Below are 26,485 nucleotides of genomic sequence, written 5' to 3'. Positions count from 1 at the left end.
GTAGGTAATGCGGGAGGGCTGGGCAGCGCGAGGGGCAGGGGGTCTGGCGCTGGGCGCGGTCCAGGCGCGGACGGGCGTAGACGGGCTTACCTTTGGCGCACCTTCGGCGCGGATAGGGCGCGGTCGCTGCGCGCGAGAACTACTGTCATATATGGATAGTGGAGGGGGAGGGGCGAGGGCGACTCAGCTGGGAGGCGGGGCGGGCTGACCACGAGAACAACAAGCAACAAAATGGAGGAGGGGGGAGCACAACAGAGCGCTTGGGAAGTTTGAAGTCCTTTTCTGGCAGGAAAGGTTTAAGTTTTCTCAGAGTATGTATCTGAAAGTTTGCTCCTATTGTTGCATTGTTAATGTGTTTTTGGATATTGAGGTTCCTGTCCAGTGTAATTCACAGTGATTTCGCTGAGTCAGCGATGAGAGGTTGGCAGTTGAGTGACATAAGGTGTTTGATTCGGTCTTGCATTATGGGTACTTGGGCGAGAGGAGCGATTAGGAGGGCTTTGGTTTTGACGGCATTCAGTTTTAGATGGTTTTCTGCCAGCCAGGTCTGAGTTTTTCAGAGAATTGTGTAGAGCGCTTTGATGTCTTCTAGGGTATGGATCTTAAGGTATAATTGTGTGTCATCAGGGCACATGTGATATTACACGTTAGACGAGTTGAGAATTTCAGTGAGTGGTTCCATGAATAAATTGAACAGTTTTGTAGAAAGAGAAGATCTTTGTGGGACTCCTAACGTGACCCGAGCCGGTTCGGACAATGAGTGGTTGACCTCAAATCATTGCGATCAGTTTTGGAGGAAAGTAGTGAACCAATTTAGAACCGTCTCAGATAATCCCATTCTGAGTTTCAAAAGGTCTATCAGGTAATCGTGTTTGACTGTATCAAAGGCCGAGGAAAGGTCTAGCAAGGTGAGTAAGCAGGCTCCGTTCTGATCTAGGATTTGTCGAGCATCATCAATTATATGGGTCATGCCTAATTCAGTGCTGTGACCTGCACGGAAACCCGATTGGTATATTTTGAGTAGGTTGAAATGTTCCATATGTCTTACCAACTGGAGGTGTACACATTTTTCTAAGAGTTTGGCCAAGGTAGGGATGTTGGATATAAGGCAGTAGTTGTTTAAGTCCGCAGGGTCAGCCATAGGTTTCTTTAGAATGGGGGATACCTGCCGAGCTTTCAGGGTGTCAGGGATGCAACCTTGGCATAAAGAGTTATTTATGATCTTGGTCCAGAGATGCAAAAGCAGCGGGGTGAAGTCTTTTTCGAATTTTGCAGGGTGGGTCAGTGAAATGATTGGCCAGGTTCAGAGCAGTAAGCATTTTGAGAATAGATTCTTCATTGTAGGTATTGAAAGAAGACCAAGATGCACTATTTTTTAAGTTGAACTTTGATGAGTTTCGCTGTGGTGAATTTGTAAGGGAAGGTGAGGGGTTCATATGTGCGACCGTGTGTGTGATTAGATTGTTGAGAAGGTACTTCTTTATGCTGTTGGTCTTCTAAGTAAAGAAGGTAGCAAATTCTTCGCAATTGGGTCATGGGCCACATTTATCATGGGGGCGGTGTGGTGCATCCTTTGATTGAGTTTTGATAAACTCGAGAAGTTTCTGGGACAATTTGTTGCCTGGTCTAATTGGTGAGTGAAGAAGTCTGCTTGGGGTCATTCCAGTGGAGGTTGAGGTCTCCAAGAAATATTTGGGTAATTTGATGTCCTGGGTAATTTGATGTCCATTGAAACTATGGACATGAAGTGTTCCATAAAAGTGAGGTTATCACCTGGTGGGTGATACAGGGTGTGTAGACAACATATTGGTTTGCCATTGCTATTGTTGTCAAGGCATATGTATTCACAAGAAGGGAATACAGGGGATAGGTATTTGTTTACTGAGATACTATTCCGGTGTATGGAAGCGATACCACCCTCGGTCTTATCAATTCTATCCAGTCTGATGATGTCATAGTTCGGGTTACTAGTATGTCAATGATGGACGTAGAGGGTTCCTTTAACCAAGTTTCAGTTAAAATGAGCAAATCCGGTTCTTGTGTGAGAATGAGGTCAGCAATTTCGGCTGCATGTCTTGAGGCCGATCTACAATTTAGTAGTATACACTTAAGGCGGGTCGTAATGTGGCATTTTTTGGGTTCCTGAATGAGAAGAACTTGTCTAAGGTTGTTTTCGACGATGCCTCTAGGGTTGTGTTTAGTGGGTCTGTGAGTGTTGGAGGGAGTAGTTGGGATTGGAGCCAATTTGGCGGGGTATTTTGTGGGATAGTGCTGCTATTTCGGTTTGAGGGTTCATACGAATGGAGTAGAGCGAGTAAATCTTTCTCCCATAGCAGATTAGTCCTACTGATTGGGCCGGTCAATTTATTGTGAAAAGGAACTGATTTCCATCTTGGGGTGGAAAATCTCGAAGTGACTACAGAGTGACTCAAGTAAAAGTTTGATTTAGTCTGTTGTGCAAAACTAGTGTTCCGGGGATTGGTCAGAAGAACCTCGATAAAGCTTGAAGTTTTTCTTTGACTTCTCGTAACGAGAGTATGATCTCGTCAAATCTGGGGTCTGGTGAGGGTGGGAATATTTATTTTTATGTATTGGTATTGATAATTAATTCATTGTTAATTAATTATTAATTGGAAATTAATTTTCATTATTAGTTTCTTTTAATAATTGATTAATTGATAATTATGTTAATTGTATTAATGTATTATTCGGAGCAGGTTGTGGGTTTATAGGGGAATAGGGTGGAAAGTAATTTATTGTAATTAAGTAATTATTGAAAATATTTGAATTTATTGATAATTAATTTATTGTTAATTAATTATTAATTGGTATTTTTTTATTACTAATTACATTTTTGTTATTTCACTCTAAGGAGTGGGAATAGTAATTTTTACCCCTACGCTATTCAACACTTTCTCTCCTGTTGCACTCACTGGAGTGTAAATAGAAATTTTTACCCCTACGCTAACCAAGGCTTTCCCTACTTTCTTTTTTTTCTTTCTTCACATGTCCTATCTCTGTAGGCATAGTTAGAAATTAGCCTTTTAAACACCTTTGAAATTCACTGAAAAAACAATAGGTTTCAGGCACGTTATAGTTAGGAATTAGCATTTAAAAAACCTTGGCAATTCACTGAAAAAAAACATTTGTTTCAGGGGCGTTATAGTTAGCTGGACATTTCACTCATACAAAACCATTGAAATTCCCCTGTTATAGTTAGTTCAGCTAACTATAACTCACCCGCCCGCAAATAGAGAATGATTCAAAAAAGGGGGTGGTGATGAACAGAGTGTCTGAATTAAGCAGACCACTCTTACCCAGTCCAAAGATCAGGGCTTGATCCATCACCGTTATTTAGCTCACTGCACTATCCCAGCTCAGAACCTGGCTATATGCAAATTAGTCTGTCCCTGGCCCAGTGCATCATGGGAACAGGGCAGACCAAACTACCAAGCCAATTCTTCACCAGAAAGGAGACAAGCTTCCGGGGACCGGTTTCTGGCATTTCAGCCGTGGTCGGCCCGGCTTGCTTGAATGCTGATGGTGCAGTGAGCAAGGGATTCATGTCTGAGTATACCCTGCCACACTTATAGTGGCCAAAAATGATTCAAAAAAGGGGGTGGTGATGAACCGAGTGTCTGAATTAAGCAGACCACTCTTACCCAGTCCAAAGATCAGGGCTTGATCCATCACCGTTATTTAGCTCACTGCACCATCCCAGCTCAGAACCTGGCTATATGCAAATTAGTCTGTCCCTGGCCCAGTGCATCATGGGAACAGGGCAGACCAAACTACCAAGCCAATTCTTCACCAGAAAGGAGACAAGCTTCAGGGGACCGGTTTCTGGCATTTCAGCCGTCGTCGGCCCGGCTTGCTTGAATCCTGATGGTGCAGTGAGCAAGGGACTCATGTCTGAGTATACCCTGCCACACCAATAGTGGCCAAAAACGATTCAAAAAAGGGGGTGGTGATGAACAGAGTGTCTGAATTAAGTAGACCACTCTTACCCAGTCCAAAGATCAGGGTTTGATCCATCACCGTTATTTAGCTCACTGCACCATCCCAGCTCAGAACCTGGCTATATGCAAATTAGTCTGTCCCTGGCCCAGTGCATCATGGGAACAGGGCAGACCCAACTACCAAGCAAATTCTTCACCAGAAAGGAGACAAGCTTCCAGGGACCGGTTTCTGGCATTTCAGCCGTCGTCGGCCCGGCTTGCTTGAATCCTGATGGTGCAGTGAGCAAGGGACTCATGTCTGAGTATACCCTGCCACACCTATAGTGGCCAAAAACGATTCAAAAAAGGGGGTGGTGATGAACAGAGTGTCTGAATTAAGCAGACCACTCTTACCAGTCCAAAGATCAGGGATTGATCCATCACCGTTATTTAGCTCATTGCACCATCCCAGCTCAGAGCTTGGTTCCGAGCTGGGATGGTGCAGTGAGCTAAAAAACGGTGTTGGATCTAGCCCTGATCTCTTGACTGGGTGAGAGTATTCTGCTCAATTCAGAGACTCTGTCCATCACCACCCCTTGTTGTTAAATATATTGTCCACCCTAAGCGTGGAAGGGTATACTCAGATGTGAGTCCCTTGCTCATTGCTCCATCAGGATTCAAGCAAGCCGGGCCGACGACGGCTGAAATGCCAGAAACCGGTCCCCGGAAGCTTGTTTCCTTCCCAGTGTAAGAATTGGCTTGGTAGTTTGGTTTGCCCTGTTCCCATCATGCACTGGGACAGGAAAAGACTAATTTGCATATAGCCAGGTTCAGAGTTGGTATGGTGCAGTGAGCTAATAAACGGTGTTGGATATAGCCCTGATCTCTTGACTGGGTGAGAGTATTCTGCTTAATTCAGAGACTCTGTCCATCACCACTCCTTGTTGTTAAATATATTGTCCACCCTAAGCGTGGAAGGGTATACTCAGATGTGAGTCCCTTGCTCATTGCACCATCAGGATTCAAGCAAGCGGGGCCGACGACGGCTGAAATGCCAGAAACCGGTCCCCGGAAGCTTGTTTCCTTCCCAGTGTAAGAATCGGCTTGGTAGTTTGGTTTGCCCTGTTCCCATCATGCACTGGGACAGGAACAGACTAATTTGCATATAGCCAGGTTCCGAGTTGGGATGGTGCAGTGAGCTAAAAAACGGTGTTGGATCTAGCCCTGATCTCTTGACTGGGTGAGAGTATTCTGCTTAATTCAGAGACTCTGTCCATCACCACCCCTTGTTGTTAAATATATTGTCCACCCTAAGCGTGGAAGAGTATACTCAGATGTGAGTCCCTTGCTCATTGCTCCATCAGGATTCAAGCAAGCCGGGCCGACGACAGCTGAAATGCCAGAAACCGGTCCCCGGAAGCTTGTTTCCTTCCCAGTGTAAGAATTGGCTTGGTAGTTTGGTTTGCCCTGTTCCCATCATGCACTGGGACAGGAAAAGACTAATTTGCATATAGCCAGGTTCCGAGTTGGGATGGTGCAGTGAGCTAAAAAACGGTGTTGGATCTAGCCCTGATCTCTTGACTGGGTGAGAGTATTCTGCCTAATTCAGAGACTCTGTCCATCACCACCCCTTGTTGTTAAATATATTGTCCACCCTAAGCGTGGAAGGGTATACTCAGATGTGTGTCCCTTGCTCATTGCACCATCAGGATTCAAGCAAGCCGGGCCGACGATGGCTGAAATGCCAGAAACCGGTCCCCGGAAGCGTGTTTCGTTCCCAGCGTAAGAATTGGCTTGGTAGTTTGGTTTGCCCTGTTCCCATCATGCACTGGGACAGGAACAGACTAATTTGCATATAGTCAGGTTCCGAGCTGGGATGGTGCAGTGAGCTAAAAAACAGTGTTGGATCTAGCCCTGATCTCTTGACTGGGTGAGAGTATTCGGCTTAATTCAGAGACTCTGTCCATCACCACCCCTTGTTGTTAAATATATTGTCCACCCTAAGCGTGGAAGGGTATACTCAGATGTGAGTCCCTTGCTCATTGCACCATCAGGAATCAAGCAAGCCAGGCCGACGATGGCTGAAATGCCAGAAACCGGTCCCCGGAAGCTTGTTTCCTTCCCAATGTAAGAATTGGCTTGGTAGTTTGGTTTGCCCTGTTCCCATCATGCACTGGGACAGGAACAGACTAATTTGCATATAGCCAGGTTCCGAGCTGGGATGGTGCAGTGAGCTAAAAAACGGTGTTGGATCTAGCCCTGATCTCTTGACTGGGTGAGAGTATTCTGCTTAATTCAGAGACTCTGTCCATCACCACCCCTTGTTGTTAAACGCAAATAGAGAATAGCACATCTATTCACTGGCATATACAGTTACACACACACCACTAGACTTACTTCTACCGAAACGTACACATACCTACTCTCTTAAACAATCACTTATAGAAACACATACTTATTTATACAGGAACTCTTCCAATCTCTCACTCTTGCATATACTCACCTATATACACACCAATACTCACATATAATAGTTTTAAATATATGAAGTTACTCATAAAGACACTATTGAGCAGCCATTCACCCACTAACACACCCATACACACACTCATCCACCCATAGAGTCCTGTACACATGCTGTGTTCAAAACACATACAACAGTGAGTCACTCATTCATGCATATATGCGCTAAGTAATACCCCCCACTGAACCATACAGACACTCAGACACTCATACTGATACTGAGGAAACCAACTAATAATCCATATGGACACTCATGTAGCTACTCACTAACCCATGCAGCCACTTATACACAAAGTGAAGGACTGATACAGATATTTACATATTTAAACATTACTCGCTAACCCATGTACTCACTAGGATAAACTTAATCAGTCAGTTATACAAGTATATGCGGACGATGTTGTCCTGTTAATCCATACGCCGGTAGTGCTCCAAAGATAGCTAGACATGTTACATACTCACTGTCAAGCCATCAAGATGAAAATTAACTATGAAATAACTAATATTGTTATCTTTGTCTGGAAAAAGAAAAAGCACCACCACTGGCACCTTAAAAATCATCACATGACCATCACAAACATATACAAATATTTAGAATGTTGGCTAGATGACAGACGAAGTTACCCATTACATTTAAACTCATTACAACTAAAACTATAATCATTGCAATGTGCATTTCTGACATTTAAAAAAAAACAAAAAAAATTCTAATTTGAATCTTTGCTGAAAATAGGAGCTGCCAAACTAGTAACAACATTGGCATACAGGTCTGAGGCTTTCACAGGAAAAATGGGAACCTACTTGGACAACACACACAGCGCAGTTTTCAGAACTTACCATATAACACTTCGCCAGCCCAGATTAGGATGGAACTTGCATTAAGTGAACAACTAAACATGCAGAAGGCTGGAACAATAAAGTACCTGCACATCACATGGGTAGCAAAGCAAGGGACACTGACAAATCTAATCATGCTTGAAGTATCGTGCGCCAACAGCTCACGCTATACAAACAATGGTTACAGGCCCTCCGTGAAGCAATGGAGCTAACTGGCTCGGAGGAGCTGTGGTACTTAAAAATACAGCACCCACATCTTAAAATAGCCCTGAGTAGAAAAGTAAACATTACATCTTTTAAATCTGTTTACAGGGCATTTGCTAAAAGAGAACATGCTCTACTGACCTCATTAGCTATAAAAGAAAAAGCCCCAAAAATATATAATGGAATCATTCTGACCATATTACAAAACAAAATATCTACATCTCCAGATGGACTCATTTTCATCACTAGACTTACTACATCCATGGACAATTAAAACTGAGTCTACATGTAGACTATGTGGCTTTTCTCAGGAATGGATAAAATACCTGCTTTGCATATGTCCCACCCTTCTTGTGGATCGCAGAAGATTTCTCCGACAACTGTGGATTAACGATGGATCATGGATATGATCATTTGCCATAAGACACCTACTGAATAATGCGCAGCCAAAAGTGATTACCAAACTAATACAAATTCTGGACATTGAATACAAACTATTAAGAAAAAATCCAGACCCCAAAAAGAAGCAGTGGCTTAGCTGCAAATGTGATTAGCGCTAAAGATAAATTGCATACAGCTAAGAAATGTGATACGTATCTGATTTTATCCACATCACAGATTTTTATTAATATAGCGCAAACTGAAACAACTTGTTTTAATGAACAGTGCAAAACACTATCTAATGTCCATATCATTAAGTCATCAGCTCTGTATTGAATTTTATTTTAAATGATTCACAATACCTGCATTTATTGAACATGTATGATGATAATTTGATTGCTTTGACAAATTGTCTACAAACTTTAAAAAATGAGATACAGATGATTTTATAATTATACGTGGCACTTTTGCACTTTAATGGACTTGATTGTCTAAATAAAATGTTTTGATTGATTGAATTATTGCCTCCAAAAGACATGTTTATTGTTTAATATCATGGTTACACAATTATTTCACAGTACAATGAGCTTACAAGGACAAAAGGTTAGCGCCCTTCCATTTCAGCTTCTTCGTAGCAGTGTTTCATTGGCTTCATTGCCTGATTTTGCTGGCAACAACGTTTCACTCTATGTGTCACACATTTGGTTGTTGAATGTCACTCAAAAGTACACTGAAAATAACTATGAAAATGTCACACATATGCAATCTGAAACATTGGCAGCTATGATATAGAACTTCCAGTGCTTTAATTGCTAGATGAATTTTGAATATTAAAATATAGAGGCAGCGCATTCCCACTTTTAATGATGTTGTTCAAGCACCATCACTCATTCCCCTTTAAATTTTCAGAAAATGTTCAGACACCCTCCAAATATATCTTGTCAGAGCCACATCCTTCCTCTTTCTCTCTATACCTATGCAATACACACAAGAATTGAGATTGGAGCAAAAGGTCACCGAAACTGAGTACCATGGGTAAGGACACACCAACCACCCCGTCCAAGGAAGTAGCTACACACCCTATGGACCTGCCACAGACAGGCAGTGCAACCTCAGGCTCTACTCACCTACACGGTCCACTGTCCTCATGCAGAAGGGCTTCTAGCCTCCATACAGTTCCAACACCTTTTTCATGCATGCCTGGTATCCTGTGTAGTCTAACTGATGTGTCTATTTTCATTGAGTGTCAGTGCAGCTCTGGGAAGAACTAACTTCACTCCCTCCCTTGGAAATGTAATTACTTCTCACCTGACTTTAGCTCTGAAGAATCCTCTCATGGGCCAGCCTCCAGTGCATGTGATATGCGCACATCCCTGCTCCATCCGGTAACTAGACAAAAGATTGAAAAAAATATATAGAATGGACAGAATATCAAATTCAAAATATAGAATGGACATATTATTGAATGGACATAATATACTGGTTAATAATATCAAAATGCAAGTAAGTAATATCGACTGTCAAAATATCGAACTACATAATATAAGCATTAAAATATATCGAATTTTGAATATCAAATTTTTTAAGTGTTTTGTATGTTAGTATATGTGCTAAAAATTTATATTATTTGTGTAACGTATGTTTCATTCTTAAGTAATGAATTTTTTGTTATTTCATTTTTGCATAATTTAATTCTGTAGAGGCTTGTGAGGTTATTTATTTATTTGAAAGTTTTATATAGCGCGAGCCAGAACCTTACGGGTATCAGAGTGCATTACAGGGTAAGTGTCTTAGTTACATAGGTACAAAGTAAATAACATAAGGTTCAATGCTGGTCAATGATAGTATGAACATCCTATCATATATACATGGGTATAAGATACATAACAAAACTTTCAATGTAAATCAAGAAATATATAGATACAGTATTTAGGGAACCTGACTGAACAGTAGACAATAAAAAGTGCAATGTAGAAGATACGTTGTATGGCATAATAACTGTAGTTCATGCTCACATGAATTTAGCCATGAGAAGCGATTTAGTAGAGGGATTAAGTCTCGTTTCTGGGGGTAGAGCATTCCATATTCTAGGCACCCTTCCTGAAAAAGTTTGGCTATATGTTTTCTTCTTGTTCAATCTTTGCAGTTTCAGTAGAAAGTTTTTAGCACTTCTTGAGGATCTGTCCCCGCATGAGGGCAACAGTTTCTGTGCCAAATAGCTAGGTGGATTGTGATGAATGGCTTTAAGTTTCATACATGCTATTTTCAGATGTATTCTGACTTCAAAAGGTAACCAATTAAGGGATTTTAGATCAGGGGATATGTGGGAGCTTCTTTTGGAGCCAGTGATAAATCTAGCTGTGGAGTGGATTGAGGCTCTTACAGGGGCCGTTGCAGTTCTGGGCAAGCCACAGAAAGAGACACTCCTGTAGTCAAGTCTTTGGATGACTAGAGCTTGTACTGCCAGTTTAAAGTCTTTTTCTGGAAGGAAAGGTTTCAGTTTTCTCAGAGTATTTATCTGAAAGTTTGCTCCTATTGTTGCATTGTTATTGTGTTTTTGGATATTGAGGTTCCTGTCCAGTGTAATTCCCAGTGAATTTGCTGAGTCAACGATGAGAGGTTGGCAGTTGAGTGACATAAGGTGTTTGATCCGGTCTTGCATTATGGGTACTTGGGCAAGAGGAGCGATTAGGAGGAATTTGGTTTTGAGGGCATTCAGTTTTAGATGGTTTTCTGCCAGCCAGGTCTGAGTTTTTTAAGAGACTTGTGTAGAGTGCTTTGATGTCTTCTAGGGTATGGATCTTAAGGTATAATTGTGTGTCATCAGGGCACATGAGATATTACACGTTAGACGAGTTGAGAATTTCAGTGAGTGGTTCCATGAATAAATTGAACAGTTTTGTAGAAAGTGAAGATCTTTGTGGGACTCCTAACGTGACCCGGGCCGGTTCGGACAATGAGTGGTTGACCTCAAATCATTGCGATCAGTTTTGGAGGAAAGAAGTGAACCAATTTAGAACTGATCAAGATAATCCCATTCTGTGTTTCAAAAGGTCTATCAGGTTATCATGTTTGACTGTATCAAAGGCCGAGGAAAGGTCTAGCAAGGTGAGTAAGCAGGCTCCATTCTGATCTAGGATTTGTCGAGCATCATCAATTATATGGGTCATGGCTGATTCAGTGCTGTGACCTGCACGGAAATCTGATCGGTAAATTTTGACTAGGTCTTACAAATATGTCTTACAAACTGGAGGTGTACACATTTTTCTAAGAGTTTGGCCAAGGTAGGGATGTTGGATATAGGGCGGTAGTTGTTTAAGTCCGCAGGGTCAGCCATACGTTTCTTTAGAATGGGGGATACCTGCCAGGCTTTCAGCATGTAAGGGATGCAACCTTGGAGTAAAGAGTTGTTTATGATCTTGGTCCATAGAGGCAGAAGCAGCTGGGTGAAGTCTTTTACGAATTTTGCAGGGAGTGGGTCAGTGAAGTGATTGGCCGGGTTCAGAGCAGTAAGCATTTTGAGAATAGATTCTTCATTGTAGGTATTGAAAGAAGACCAAGATGCACTATTTTTTAAGTCGAACTTTGATGAATTTCGCTGTGGTGAATTTGTAAGGGAAGGTGAGGGGTTCATATGTGCGACAGTGTGTGTAATTAGATTGTTGAGAAGGTACTTATTTATGTTGTTGGTCTTCTGAGTGAAGAATGTAGCAAATTCTTCGCAATTGGGTCATGGGCCACATTTATCTTGGGGGCAGTGAGGTGCATCCTTTAATTGAGTTTTGAGTAACTCGAGAAGTTTCTGGGACAATTTGTTGCCTGGTCTAATTGGTGAGGGAAGAAATCTTTTTGGGGTCATTCCAGTGGAGATTGAGGTCTCCAAGAAATATTTGGGTAATTTGATGTCCTAAGTAATTTGATGTCCATTGAAACTATGGAAATGAAGTGTTCTATAAAAGTGAGGTTATCACCTGGTGGGTGATAACGGGTGTGTAGACAACATATTGGTTTGCCATTGCTATTGTTGTCAAGGCATATGTATTCACAAGAAGGGAGTACAGGGGATAGGTATTTGTTTACTGAGATATTATTCCAGTGTATGCAAGCGATACCACCCCCTGTCTTATCAATTCTATCCAGTCTGATGATGTCATATTTCGGGTTACTAGTATGTCAATGATAGGTGTAGAGGGTACCTTTAACCAAGTTTCTGTTAAAATGAGCAAATCCGGGTCTTGTGTGAGAATGAGGTCAGCAATGTCGGCTGCATGTCTTGAGGCCGATCTACAATTTAGTAGTATACACTTAAGGCGGGGCGTAATGTGGGATTTTTTGGGTCCCTGAATGAGGGGAACCTGTCTAAGGTTGTTTTTGACGATGCCTCCAGGGTTGTGTTTAGTGGGTCTGTGAGTGTTCGAGGGAGTAGTTGGGATTGGAGTCAATTTGGGTGGGTTATCTGGTGGCATAGTGTTGCTATTCCAGGTTGAGGGCTCATATGAATGGAGCAGAGCGAGTAAATCTTTCTCCGATAGCAGATTAGTTCTACTGATTGAGCTAGTCAATTCATTGTGAAAAGGAACTGATTTCCATCTGGGGGTCGAAAATCTCGGAGAGACTACTGGGTTACTGAACTAAAAGTTTGATTTAGTCTGCTGTGCAAAACTAGTGTTCCGGGGTTTGCTCGAGAGAACCTCAGATAAAGCTTGAAGTTCTTCTTTGACTTCTCGTAAAGACAGTATAATATCATCAAATCTGGGGTCTGGTGAGGGTGGGAGCAAGATTGGTGGATGTATTATGGGTGTGGGGGGTGTACTTACTATATAGGGGAATAGGGTGGGAAGTAATTTAATTATAGTAAATTAAATATTAATTTTTAGGAATTATTAATTATTTTTCATTTAAGTTTGCGTTTTAGTTCTGTAGCGGGTTGTGGGTTTATAGGGGAATAGGGTGGGAAGTAATTTAATGTAATTAAGTAAATATTTATTTTTATGTATTGGTATTGAAATTAATTTATTGTTAATTATTATTAATTGGAAATTAATTTGTATTATTGGTTTCCTTTGATTATTGATAATTATGTTAATTTTATTCATTTATTATTCGGAGCAGGTTGTGGGTTTATAGGGGAATAGGGTGGAAAGTAATTTAATTGTAATTAAGTAATTATTGAAATTATTTTAGTGTATTGATAATTAATTTATTTTTAATTAATTATTAATTGGTATTTTTTATTATTAATCACATTTTTGATATTGACAATTAATTGGATGTGAATTATTTATTAATAGGTAAAAAACATTTAATAACTAATATTTTCAGGGTATTTATAATAAATTAATTATTCAAAATTTTGTAATTGGTAATAATTTTCAATTACATGTTTATTGGTATTAATCATCAATGTCTTTTTATTTCAATATTAAATCATTACTTTCCCTACTTTTGCACTCACTGGAGTGGGAATAGTAATTTTTACCCTCCTGCTATCCAACGCTTTCTCTCCTGTTGCACTCACTGGAGTGTAAATAGTAATTTTACCCCTACGCTATCCAAAACCGTTCCCTACTTTTGCACCCTCTGGAGTGGGAATATTAATTTTTACCCTCCCGCTATTCAACGCTTTCCCTACTGTTTCACTCTCTGGAGTGGGAATAGTAATTTTTACCCTCCCGCCATCCAACGCTCTCCCTACAGTACCACTCGCTGGAGTGTGAACAGTACATTTTACCCCTGCTATCCAACAGTGATGTAACTTTTTTTAGAGATTACATATATTATTTATTAATTTTAACATTGTTTTAATAATTTCAAGTATGTTTTACATAAATATATTGATTATTTAATTGAATTAATGTTACTTTTACCATATTTTACAAATTCGATTTACACAATGCAGCACACATAGAAGCAGCAAAAACGAGGAGGAATTACACATTTCTCCTTGTTTCTCCATGTTAAGACCAGGATTTTGTCGGTTTTAATTTTGGCATAACCCAATATATATGACACCCTTGTAAATATGGGGTAGCGTCAAAATTAATGGGTGTTGCGGCGGAATGTCCACTGCAACACCAATTGCCCTCCCCTGTCATGCTAAGTATGAAAGGGTGCCTTTTTTCCCTGGAGTTTTAAATAGCGTAAACTTGACCCGAAAATGTCGGGTATTAGAGTGCTTTACATGAGCACCAGTTTCGTTACAGACACATTCATTTTTGTTAGGCACAGAGAGATTAAGTGATTTGCCCAGAATCACCGGATGTTGAGCATTGTTGCCAAGACTCAAAACCAGTTCCACTGATTTGAGGTTGACCGCCATAGCCGTTAGGCTACATCCTCTCCCTAACCATCTCGCCTATGAGGATCTACCTGTAGGACTGCAGAAAGAACTAGGGGTGTTCTGAAATAAAGGTGGGTTTCCTGCACCTGTACTGTAAACCTGCTGGTGGCAGCATCAAGGGTTCGTGAGGAATGTCCCCCAAGCCTAGAGTGGGGACAAGGTGGCAATAATGTGATGGGGGTGCAGGCTTTGGAAACTTCAGCCTTAAATCCAGCCGTCTGACACTTCACACCACCTTGTATATAGGATGAAGCCAATATCACCAAAGGAACGCCATAAAGGTGATGTTTCTGTGGTGATAGTGGGTTGTAAATATGCCCCAATGTGGCTTATGCTATTCGAAGTTTGTCATCAATGGGACGTGCCTATACACAACCTGAAAAAGAAAGTCTCACTGTGGTGTGGGTTTGTGAGCATGTTCATGTGTTCCTATATGGAAAGCATTTCACACATTGTCACGACCACCAAGCATTGCTCACCATTTTTGGCAACACTAAAGCCAAGATGGATGCCCCCCTCGCATTGTGAGGTGGGGATTGCGATTGCAGAGTATGTTATACAAATGTGCATCATCGAGGATAAAGATCAAAACCCTGCCGACTACTTCTGAAGTGTACCACTACTTTTTAAGCAGCTGACAATTATATTAACGTCATCCTACAATCCAGTACCTCTGCTGCCATATCTGTGCAACAAATAATTGCTGCCACAAGATTTGCTAACACTCAAAGACATTATTGTGCATAACTTGTGGCAAAAACATACTCACCCTCTTCATGATGACCTTCAATACCAGAAATTCAAATGTGCAAGGAAGACGTTATTCCCGGAAGGGTCAAGATTTGTCATACGGAGACTCTGAGAAAACAAATTATTGAACAGGCTCATGCGGGACATCATGAAGTGGTTGCTGCTAATCAAGAGTTAAGGGCATGCCATTTGTGCCACAGCTTGTCATCCAAAACAACTCTGCATCCGATAAACATATCGATTCTTCCAAAGCATGCATGGGAGAGGACTCCAATTGATTCCTTTGGTCCCTTTTATAATGGACGTCATCTACTAGCAATTGTTGATGAATGTTCCTGTTTTCCACTTTATCTGTCGTCAACTACTTATGATAGATCCATTGACAGATTAGAAAGTATCTTTGTAACATGGGATGTTCTTTCGATTTTGAAATCTGACAATGGCCTGCCTTTCAATAGTCGAGAATTCTAAGATTTTCTCACTCAAATAAATATCAAGCATCAGAAAAACACATCTCTCTGGCCACAGGCGAATGTTATTGTCAAGAGATTTATGAGCACACTCAAGGACACTCAGTGCGCTGCGCTGGAAAAGCTTGAACTCAAATCAGCACTTCAATATACGCTTTGGGCCTACAGGTCAATTTCCCAATCTACCATGGGTGAAAGCCCTGCAACCTTAATGTTTATGAGAACCATGAGAACCAAATTATGACAATGGACCACTGCGAGACCTATTGACATTGAAAAACTCTGCACCACTTATTTATCTCACAAACAAAAGAGAAGACCGATGGGGACAGACGCCTCTGTGCTCGGAGTAATGTGTTCAAAACAGGAGACCAAGTTATAATCAGGCAGAAATGGAAACGCAAGTCTAATGCTCCTTTTAATGTAGACCTGCTGAGACTTGTGACTAGGACACATGGTGATGGCTCACTGTCCTGGAAAGTCAATTACACTATATTCTTTGCATTTCAAGCACCTGCCTCACCATTCACCAACCCCAGATGTCAGATGTCAGGAGTGAGACATGTCCACCTGGAAATCCTGAGAGCCCAATGACTGTACAAAGGTCTCTGTCACCAATGCCAGTCATGGACACTTCTCTGGTATCACCGCAACCTCACATGACCACATCTGAGCAATTGATTTGAGCACCAAAATGACTTATTGAAGAGTTGCAATGTATATATGCATTATTTGTACTTTTTACTTAACCAAAGGGGAAGATGTAGTATCTTGTGAACTAGTGATGACAGAATACTTTTTGTTTCTGACGCACTCCTTAGAACAGTAACATTAGTGCTTAAATGTGGGTGATAGAATTAATGACGTAGAAAGTTCAGTTCACAGTTACATGCTGAGGAATAAAGATGTGCAATACCAGGCTCCATGTGTGGTGTGATCACTTGAATGTGCCCAGGGGAGGACGCTACATTGACCTGTTTATCTATGTTATGGGCTGTTGCACCATTTTCGCGATGAGGACCTACCTGTAGGACTGCAGAAAGAACTAAGGGGAATCTGAAATAAAGGTGTTTTCCCTGCACTTAAGTTGTAAAATAAACCTGCCGGTGGTAGCATCCAGGGTCTTTGATGCGGGGTCAAGGTGGAAGTAATGTGATGTGGGATGAGGCGGTGGGAAGTTCAGCCTTAAATCCAGCCCTGTCTGACACTACTGTGATCTGGACTCAGTCAGTGAAACATTGTAAAGCTCGAAGGAATTCAATGGCAGTTCTTAGTCATGTGACTGTATTTGCATCTGAAACAGGCACCACCACAAATCTCAAGAAGGCAAACACCAGCCTTTTGTCTATCCCTGAACCCCTGGCACGTGAACAACATTGTTCCACTTCATGGCCTTATAGGACCCCTTAAACGTGTTTGCCTCTCAGCTGGAGGGCCGGTGGTTTCCAAACACTTTCTGATTGCAGGTGTTTCAAGATAGGCTTGCAGCCAGCTACTAAAAGCTGCTCTGATAAAGAAAATACGCTGACAAATCGAGTAATCAATAGGCAAACATGTTATTTCACAACCACGAAATACAAGGAACTGCAAGCTACAGTTAAACCTGCTAGAAACTGAACTCTGGACACAAGCCCCACCCTGGTAAATCTCACGCTAAATACTCCACCCTATGGGCCCTCCCCACACTCTTAGCGCCAGAGGACCAGAGCCCAGACACACTCAGCTCCACCTGTTGTTCCGTAAGATGGGGGTCATTCTGGCTGTCACCTGTATCCTGTCTGCGCTGCTGGCTGAAGGTGAGTGTCTCTTCGCCTCTAAACCCTGCATCCTCTCTTCTCTACAGGCCGAAGATAACTCTCTCTCTCTCTCTCTCACTTGTATCCTCTCTCTTTACAGGCTGAACATGAGGGTCTCTCCATCCCTCTCTTTACCCCGTATCCTCTCTGCTCTACAGGCTGAAGATAACTCTCTCTCTCTCTCTCACTTGTATCCTCTCTCTTTACAGGCTGAACATGAGGGTCTCTCCATCCCTCTCTTTACCCCGTATCCTCTCTGCTCTACAGGCTGAAGATAACTCTCTCTCTCTCTCTATAACTTGTATCCTCTCCGCTCTACAGGCTGAAGGTGAGGTTTATTCTCTCTTTCATGTGGACCCCCTCTCCTCTTCCGGGAGAACATGAGTCTTTCTCTCTATAACCTGCATCTTCTCTGCTCTGCTGGACGATGGTGCCGTGCCCTCTCCCTCTCTCTAGCTTGTATCCTCTCTCCTGGGAGAAGGTGGGGTGCCCTCTTCCTCTCTGTCTATCCTATACCCTCTCGATCCTGCTGGCCAAAGGTGAGGCTTACTCTATACCGTGAACACCCTCTGCTCTACAGTCTCTCTCGATCTATATATATTTATATATACATATATATATATATATATATATATATATATATATATATATATATATATATACACACACACACACATATATACATATAACCTGTATTCTCTTTGCTCTCCTTCATGCAATTGAAGTGCCTTTTTCCCTCTGCAGCCTGTCTCCTCTCTGCTCTCTTTGCTGAAGGTGAGGTGCCCTTTCCCTCTCTCTAGCCTGTATTCTCTCTGCTCTGCTGGCAGAAGGTGCGGTGCCCTTTCTCTCTCTCTCACCGCCTGTATTGTCTCTGCTCTCCTCCCTGTAATTGAAGTGCCCTCTCTCTCTCTGAAGCCTGTATTCTCTCTGCCCTTGTGGCTTAAGTTCCCTTTCCCTATCTCTGGCTCTATTGCCTCTGCTCTCCTGGAAGAAGGTGACGTCCCCTCTCCCTCTCTGCAGACTGTATCCTCTTTTCAGTTGTGTCTGATGTTCCCTTTTCTGCTCTTTGCCTGTATCCTCCCTGCTCTCTTGGCTGAAGCTGAGATGCTCTCTCCATCTCTTCAGTCTGCTTTGTCTCTGGACTTCAGTTTGCAGGTGAGTGGAGCTGTCTCTCTACACGTTTATCCGACCTGCCCTCCACGCTGAAAAAAGGTATTGCCTTCCTTTACCCAGATCGCTGCTCTATGTACTCAAAATTGATGCCTCCACCGTCAGGTGTTCCTTACTGAACAAAAACAATCCTGCCTGCAATGCAGACAACTGTGCACAATGGGGAAGGTGTGCCAGTGCTGGCGTTAGTCAGTACACAGAGTCCTATTTACTGGATTCTCACACAACGCAGAGCAGCAGCCATAAGTGCTGCATTGCATTGCGTGAGAAGGAAAACGCAGCCAGCATCATATCTACAGAGATCTGGCCCTCTCCTCCTCACTCCCAAGCGCTGGCGCCTAAGCAGCCTGGCGAGTACCACGCACACAGTTTCGAGCAGAGCTTTCTGCGTGATTCTACTACAGGTTTGTACTGGAACAGTGCCCTTCCATTGCAAAATACTTTGGTGAGACTAAATGTAAACCTTTTCCTATATGTATGTGTGCTGTACAGAGCAGCACACATGCAACATTCGAAATGCAAGGAGAAATGAAAGCAATCCTCCTTAACCCCTTAAATGCTGCCGTCGTCCATTGGGCGTCGCGAGCACTACCTTCGTAGTGCTGCGCACGTGCAACGGCCGACGCGGCCCCGCCCGTTTTGCAGAAGTGCCGCACTGCCGCGAAATTGCGGCCGTGGCAAACGGGTTAATGGACATATTTCAAAGCGGAATTATTTTTTGATGCAAACCCATGTCTAATTTTTTTAGTAGATAGGGTTTTGTTTAAAAAAGCTTGGATTGTTGAATGGCAACACCAAAACACCACCCATGGAATGCACCCTTGGCGCTAAGTAATTCAAAACAGCGCTAGGCGCTCCTTTGCACTACTGTCAACTGAATTTTCAGTGCAAAACACGTCTGGTGTTGGAAAGTAAACTGAAAGAAAAAGAGTTTCCGTTGATTCGCATCACATGGCACAAAATCTTAGTAAATATCCCCCACAGTGTGCCAGCGCTAGGAGGCAGCAGAAATGCGCCAAATCGTAGCAGTTTCCCCTGTTTCTCTTTCGCGCAACGGAGAGCAGCAACTTTGCTCGCTGCCCTGCGCTGCATGAAACATTAGTAAACCTGTCCCTAAGTTCGTGAGCTCATATCCAGGTTAGATCACCTCAGCCTTCCTCATTTCCGAGGTGGGTAAAAAACTAATTTTACAGTGCTTCGAAATGACAAAACCAGTACACAGCGCAGTCATCTGAACATGTGAACCTAAGCAAAACTTGCCTCTGCACACAGACCAGTCCTAGTAGCTTAGAATTGGGGTCCTGTGTCTGCAGGGCGTGGCAGGGCTCAAGTTGTGGGGCTGTGATGTTTTGGGGGTTCAGGGTAGGATGCCACGAGTGGGGCAGCGGTGTTGATGTCGGTTGTGGGACAATGATGGTTGGGGGTGGTATGGCATTGTGCAGCCTCCTAGGGTGGGGACAGCAGGCTTCTTCTTCTGTTCTCAGCTTGGCCTAGGATTTGAAGTTATCACAAAGGTATATATAACAACATGAACTTATGCTTTAGTTTAAAAATGTCTATCCTCAGCACAATACTAACTTTGAGAATAGTTCGCCTTTTTAAAGCTCAAAACTTTGCGAAACTAATGAGTTTGAGTAAAACAAAGTACCAGGGAAGGTTTTCTTGTGGAATATCTATAGGAAACAAAATCGTCTGACATAAATGTTGTGGCCTATGTATCCTTTACAACAATATTGCTCGACTTGATGTAGAGTTTCTATCACTAAAGTGAAATTTTAGTTTTTAAGCTTTGATACTGCGGTACCATGGTGCTGTGGGTTTGCTGTAGAAATACAATTCAGTAGCACAATGTTTGCCTTGTAATTACACAAAATGTACTAATCCATGGAACAATAGCCCTGAGGGCCATCCTTTGTCCTGTCTAAGGTGTCTAAGGTGTAGCAAGTTCTGTAAACTTAACTATGTCTTTAACTACCTTTAGCATTGCTGCCTGGTTGTTACCTTATTAGCATTAACCGTGTCCTGTGAGGTTACTAATAAAATCAGAAATAATTCACAAAAGAGCCCCTGGACCACTGCGGGTTCCAAATGCATTTTCTGAGCTCACCCAGGTGCCTAGTGGAGCTGTTCTTCTCTTTCTCAGCCACGTCCCGTGGTGGGATAAATAAAATGAATTCTGTAGCGCGCCCTGCATCGCAAAATGTGATGCAGGGTGCGCTACGAAATTCGTTTTATTAATTATATTGTTTACTTACCTTCAATTATCCATACTCCGGTTTTTAGCAGCCCCCGCCCTGCCTCTTCGCCCCACCGAAACTCCCTCCACGGGCCATGGCTGCTCTTTCTAACAATAAAAATATATATATATGAAAAGACTTATCTAGGAGACCAGAGTTGCTGACATTTCATCAATCTTTGCAACATGTGGTCCTTTTCAAATATCTGAAAAACACAGAAAGATCCACCAACCACCATCATATCCAGGCACAAAAATCTTTTCTCTCTTTGTTGTTTCCAGGAAATGCCCTCTCGTGCCAACACTGTTCCAGCGTGACTACTTCGACCTGCACGGGGCCTTCACAGACCTGCACTTCCCCAGCTAACGCCTGCGTTTCTCTAGTCTCCGAAACCAGCGCTGCTGGTAAGTTTGCATTTAAAAAACTAGGGGGCCTATTAGCAACAACTAGCCATATTTATCGCTGAATGCGCACTTTTTTTATTGCTTGCTATCGCCGGATATAAACCCTGGGATAATGTGCTATTAACAAATTTATCTCCAATGCGATAAAATATCGGGCGATAGCGGCGAAATACGAGAATATCGCTGGAAATCCAGCGATATTCTCGCATTAACGCCAATGGGGGCTTAATGTGATAATCCACCCCCCATTGACTATACAGGTAATAGCTAAAGCGGCGCAGTTCTTGATAATATGTCCCCAACTAGTCTCTTGTGTCACTGGTGGGTGACGCTACATGTGAAACCTGGGGCTTGATGTCAGACTGTCTGTGGGGGTGGATGGTCCAGTGGTGAACTGGGGAATAAGTGTCTTGTGTGAGTGCTTGAGGGAGGTTCGACAGGGGGCTTGTCTGAGTGCTCAGAGGCGCAAGAGAAAACAACCTCACCCTAATCCTCTGGTTAGGACCATGACACCGGGGAGAAAAACATGGGTCTGTGTCATGTTTGTGGAGAAAGCGCCATCTCATGGCATCCAATTTATTTACTACAGCCGTTTCTTTGCACCTGTGACACCATTTACTTCTTTCAGAAATGTTTTTGTCAATTTTAGAAAAGAGTAAATAAAGAGACTTCCGGATTAGCCATGTCAGGCACTGGGCACTTCCCCCGGAGGTCGGGACGCCTGGAGGCCGGTTTTGATTCAGGTGCAGCTGCTGCTGTCTCGACTCTCCAACCCCCAGGATGCAGGGGCTATGTTAAGGTTGTGGGGTGGGGGGTGGGGGATTGGGGTGTAACATCCCCCTAATAAAGGTAACTTCTGATACATTTTCGGTTATTGGAGGCACTGTACTTGCCTGGATCAAATCATTTCTGGATGGCAGATCATTTCAGGTTACTGCACCCGCTTGCTGCTCTGGGGAATACTCTGTCAATCATGGAGTTCCCCAGGGATTGATGCTGAGCCCCACGCTTTTTAATATCTATCTACAACCGCTTGCGGTGGTGGGAGAAAACAGAGGACTGTCATATGGCTGAGATACCCGCCACCCCCTCTCAACACAATCCCCAAGGATGGGAAACCGGAAACAGTTCTGAACTTTTGGAAGGCGGGAGGGAGTTACCCTACCGGCCGTATTTATTAAAATATGAAACAAAATCAAAACATTAAAATAACAGTTTCATGTCATGTACAATTTCATTTCCACATTACGATGTTTTGGCTAACCTTAACATATTTCTAATACAAAGGTTCTCCTAGCCGAAACTAACATCCTACAAATACATTCTTAACTTGAAATTGTACATCCTAACGTTAAGGGCCAACGGCAAGGTCGTAACCGGTGTCAGATCCCTAAACCAGAAATACCCCCTCACTTGCGAGGGGCGACCGCACAGAGGGCTGTACCTCGTGTGCACATACCAATTTCCCTTGTCTTGACGGGGGCCCCAATTAACTCGACGCCATTTTATGGTCGTCCGAGGACTCGTGTGAGGTGTCTAGAAGGTAGCGTAGACCCCCCTCCCCACCCCACACAACTTACCACATCTGCCGTCGCAGATGTCCTGGCCCCGGGAAATTCCCAGGAGGGGCCCGTAGCCCCTCCTATCCAGGGAGGGGCCTTGACCGCCTTCCCTTTCCTTTCGGCGTCCCATCCTTAGAAGGGACCGCCTCCCCGTTGAGGGGCCAATGGCCACCTCCCCCCGGGCGCTCCCATCCGTAATGGGTGACGCCCCCCCCATAGGGATCTTCCAATTACTGCTCACCGATCATGACCTTACCGCCCGACCGAAAAATAAATACGACATTAAACTAGAAAGACTAAAACTAAAAGACAACAGATGCTCAAAGTATGATTACTGAAACATCACTGATCAATACTGGTGCAAATACTTTATTCGAAAAAATATACTGTACGGAATTATCCACTTTATTGCATACTGAAAAACTTTAATCACAACAACCTGTAAGAAAAATTGAGTTACCACATCAAAACTTTATTTCAAACCACTTGCTGTCTCCAGGGGCTGGTGGGTGGGTCAAAATTGGCTCTTCGTTCCGTCTCGAGCTCACGTGCAGCGGGGAGGTGCAGCTTCAGAGCACAGGAACAAGAGGATGCTTCTCTGGCTTGTTGCTCCTTTTATCCTTCTTCGGGCGGGCGTAAACCCGCCTCCGCCCGCCTCCGGGGGCGTGGCTGGCGGCTTCAGTGTCTAGGACAACCCACTCTAGGGCGGGAACAAAGCGCGCCCCGGCTACGCCGCTTCGGGCATACCAGCCGAGACTCGCCTCCCGCCCAAGATGGCTTCCCGGGGGGATCGGGGTACTCCACCATACGTTCGGGGGGACCGAGTGGTCGCCCCTTTCCATATGGCTGAGATACCCGCCACCCCCTCTCAACACAATCCCCAAGGATGGGAAACCGGAAACAGTTCTGAACTTTTGGAAGGCGGGAGGGAGTTACCCTACCGGCCGTATTTATTAAAATATGAAACAAAATCAAAACATTAAAATAACAGTTTCATGTCATGTACAATTTCATTTCCACATTACGATGTTTTGGCTAACCTTAACATATTTCTAATACAAAGGTTCTCCTAGCCGAAACTAACATCCTACAAATACATTCTTAACTTGAAATTGTACATCCTAACGTTAAGGGCCAACGGCAAGGTCGTAACCGGTGTCAGATCCCTAAACCAGAAATACCCCCTCACTTGCGAGGGGCGACCGCACAGAGGGCTGTACCTCGTGTGCACATACCAATTTCCCTTGCCTTGACGGGGGCCCCAATTAACTCAACGCCATTTTATGGTCGTCCGAGGACTCGTGTGAGGTGTCTAGAAGGTAGCGTAGACCCCCCTCCCCACCCCACACAACTTACCACATCTGCCGTCGCAGATGTCCTGGCCCCGGGAAATTCCCAGGAGGGGCCCGTAGCCCCTCCTATCCAGGGAGGGGCCTTGACCGCCTTCCCTTTCCTTTCGGCGTCCCATCCTTAGAAGGGACCGCCTCCCCGTTGAGGGGCCAATGGCCACCTCCCCCCGGGCGCTCCCATCTGTAATGGGTGACGCCCCCCCCCCATAGGGATCTTCCAATTACTGCTCACCGATCATGACCTTACCGCCACAGGCCGGATAGTTGACCGGCTATCCGGACCCCCCACAAAACTCCTACCTAAAGGTCATGCTGTAAACACTTTAGCCAGGCTACGAGGTCTCCTATGAGTAACACATTCCCCACCCGGGACAAATGGACCCCATCCTCCAGGTACATACTGTCCCCCTTGATACAACCATGAGCAATGGAATGCAATGCACTTGAACGGAACAGTCTACCCAATTTGTTGTTCACTTTCTTCACCGAATGATTTATAGCAGACACCGAATTCGCCCCCCGCCACACCTTACGTGGAATCATATGGGACCATGCAATTGTGCACCCTGGAACCCTTCTCGCCAACCAACTTACTGTGGATAGGATCGCCTCGAGAAGAAGTCGTCTACCAGTGGTCACCAAATCATTGCCCCCAAGATGCACTATGATTATAGATGGCGGTGACCTCGTCCGCCCTAACAAACCCTCGAAAAAGGATTGAAACTGGTCAATACAGAGCCCGCCCCTTCCGTAGAAGGTCACCCTGTACCCGTATTCCCCAGCTGTGTGAATCATGTCACCTGCTTTGAATACGTCCGCGGCACGCCTCACGTATGAGTGGCCCACGACCCACACCACTTTCTCCGCAGCCGGTGATCTTTGACCGCTGGTTCCCAGGTGTCGGGTCGACTGCACAGTCCGCCCCGCCTCGTAAGCTTGCGAAACTGTAAACCAAACAAAAACAAGAAGCGTGAGTACATGATATCAGCTTCACAACATGTGCAACCGCACATACCTTTTGTAACAATTCGAGGACCAACGCCCCAATTGTTTCACTCTTTCCACACTCAGACCCCTGGCTGTAGCCTCTGTAGCAGCCCCTATCCGAAAGGAATGGGTCCCAAACTCGCCGGGGTTCAAGCCCGCGGCCGAAATTGCCATTGCAAGCACCCGCTGGAACTGAAACCTCGTCAGTGGGGTGGCATCAGCGTGTCTCAACAAGGTCCCCCCCCATGATGCCGCCCCCTGCGCTAAATATTCCTCTACGCAAACCACGGGGCACATGGGAGATCCGGGAATCCGATGTATGACTACGCAGTCCCCGCTCGCACCCTGATCGGTCTTAGACCTGACAAACGAGACAATCATAGTCTCCCCCTTAACCTGAATGTGCTCTCCGCACAGTCCCCCCACCGTATCCTGCTTGTTCTTTGCCACCAGTTCGCTTACCCGCATCGCCCCATGGAATGCTAACGCAAAAGCGGCCCGGAATAACACTGTCTCATACTGGGATGAACATGTCGCAGGGAGTACGGATAATAACAGGGCCAACCTATCCAGACCTATCGGGTGCCTCTCATCTACTCTGCGACCCTCAAGGCGTTGCCACCCACGTAGCGCTTTCTGTACCACAAAAGACGCTGTCGGGTCCTGGATCCCATGAGCCCTCGCCATAAAGGAAATGGCGGCCCGATGCCTTTGGGCCGTAGCTACTGACTTGCCTGCCTGATGTAAAGACAGCAAAAATTTTACGACAAGCTCTTCCTGGCCCCAAAGTTCCCCCCTAGCAGAACCCAAAAAGGACCAATAGGAACGGAACGCCCCTTCGTATGCCTTCCTTGTCCTGGGTGCTAAACTCTCTCCCACGAGGTTTTGCAATTCGGGGCACCGAGAGACCAGAGAGCTTCGGGAAAGGGTGCCGCCACCGGGTCCGCTGTGGGCAGAAAACCCCAGAAGGCCTGCATACGGAAACGAGAAAGCGCATCAGCCGCTTGGTTCAGTACCCCTGGGACATGTCTTGCCCTAAAGAGCACATTCAACTGCATACACAATAACACAATTTCTTTGAGCAGTCTCAGAATCCATTTGCAACGTGCTGCCTGACTATTGATACACTCAACCACGGTCATGTTATCAGACCAGAACACCACAGAGTGATCCCGAAACCCCTCAGGCCATGTTTTCAGGGCCACCAAAATAGGGAAGAGTTCGAGAAAAGGAATGTTACTCGTCAGCCTGGACTCGTGCCACCATGACGGCCATTTTTGAGCCGACCATTGCGCACCGAATATGGCGCCAAAACCTATGCTCCCCGCCGAATCTGTCCACAGCCCCAGCTCCTCGGAGGACACCGCCGGTTTGTTCCAGACAATTCGACCATTGAAATCCGCCAGGAATGGCAACCAAATGCGCATGTCCTGGCGAATCTCTGCCGAGAGCCTCGTGCGGTGGTGTCCCTCCTTAAGACCGACCATGGCTTGTGCTATCGAGCGGGAAAAGGGGCGGGCCATTGGCATTACTCTAA

The 26,485-nt window shown here is 44.3% G+C and overlaps 1 protein-coding gene across 1 annotated transcript in view; it reads left to right on the top strand.

Annotated features, from left to right (window-relative positions):
- Window positions 1-16,981: 16,981 nt before the first annotated feature.
- LOC147701005 (phospholipase A2 inhibitor and Ly6/PLAUR domain-containing protein-like) overlaps window positions 16,982-26,485 on the top strand; it is an 87,254-nt gene continuing 77,750 nt past the window's right edge. Inside the window, exons 1-2 of the mRNA XM_086929833.1 lie at window positions 16,982-17,239; window positions 20,928-21,050. Of these exons, the coding sequence (XP_086785959.1) occupies window positions 17,113-17,239; window positions 20,928-21,050 (250 nt within the window). The 5' untranslated portion in view covers window positions 16,982-17,112. The remainder of the gene's footprint in view (window positions 17,240-20,927; window positions 21,051-26,485) is intronic.

Source organism: Lissotriton vulgaris, chromosome 7 (genome assembly GCF_964263255.1).
Source record: "Lissotriton vulgaris chromosome 7, aLisVul1.2, whole genome shotgun sequence".
In the NCBI taxonomy this organism is placed as follows: domain Eukaryota; kingdom Metazoa; phylum Chordata; class Amphibia; order Caudata; family Salamandridae; genus Lissotriton; species Lissotriton vulgaris.
This window is presented reverse-complemented; position numbering and strand designations above follow the sequence as displayed.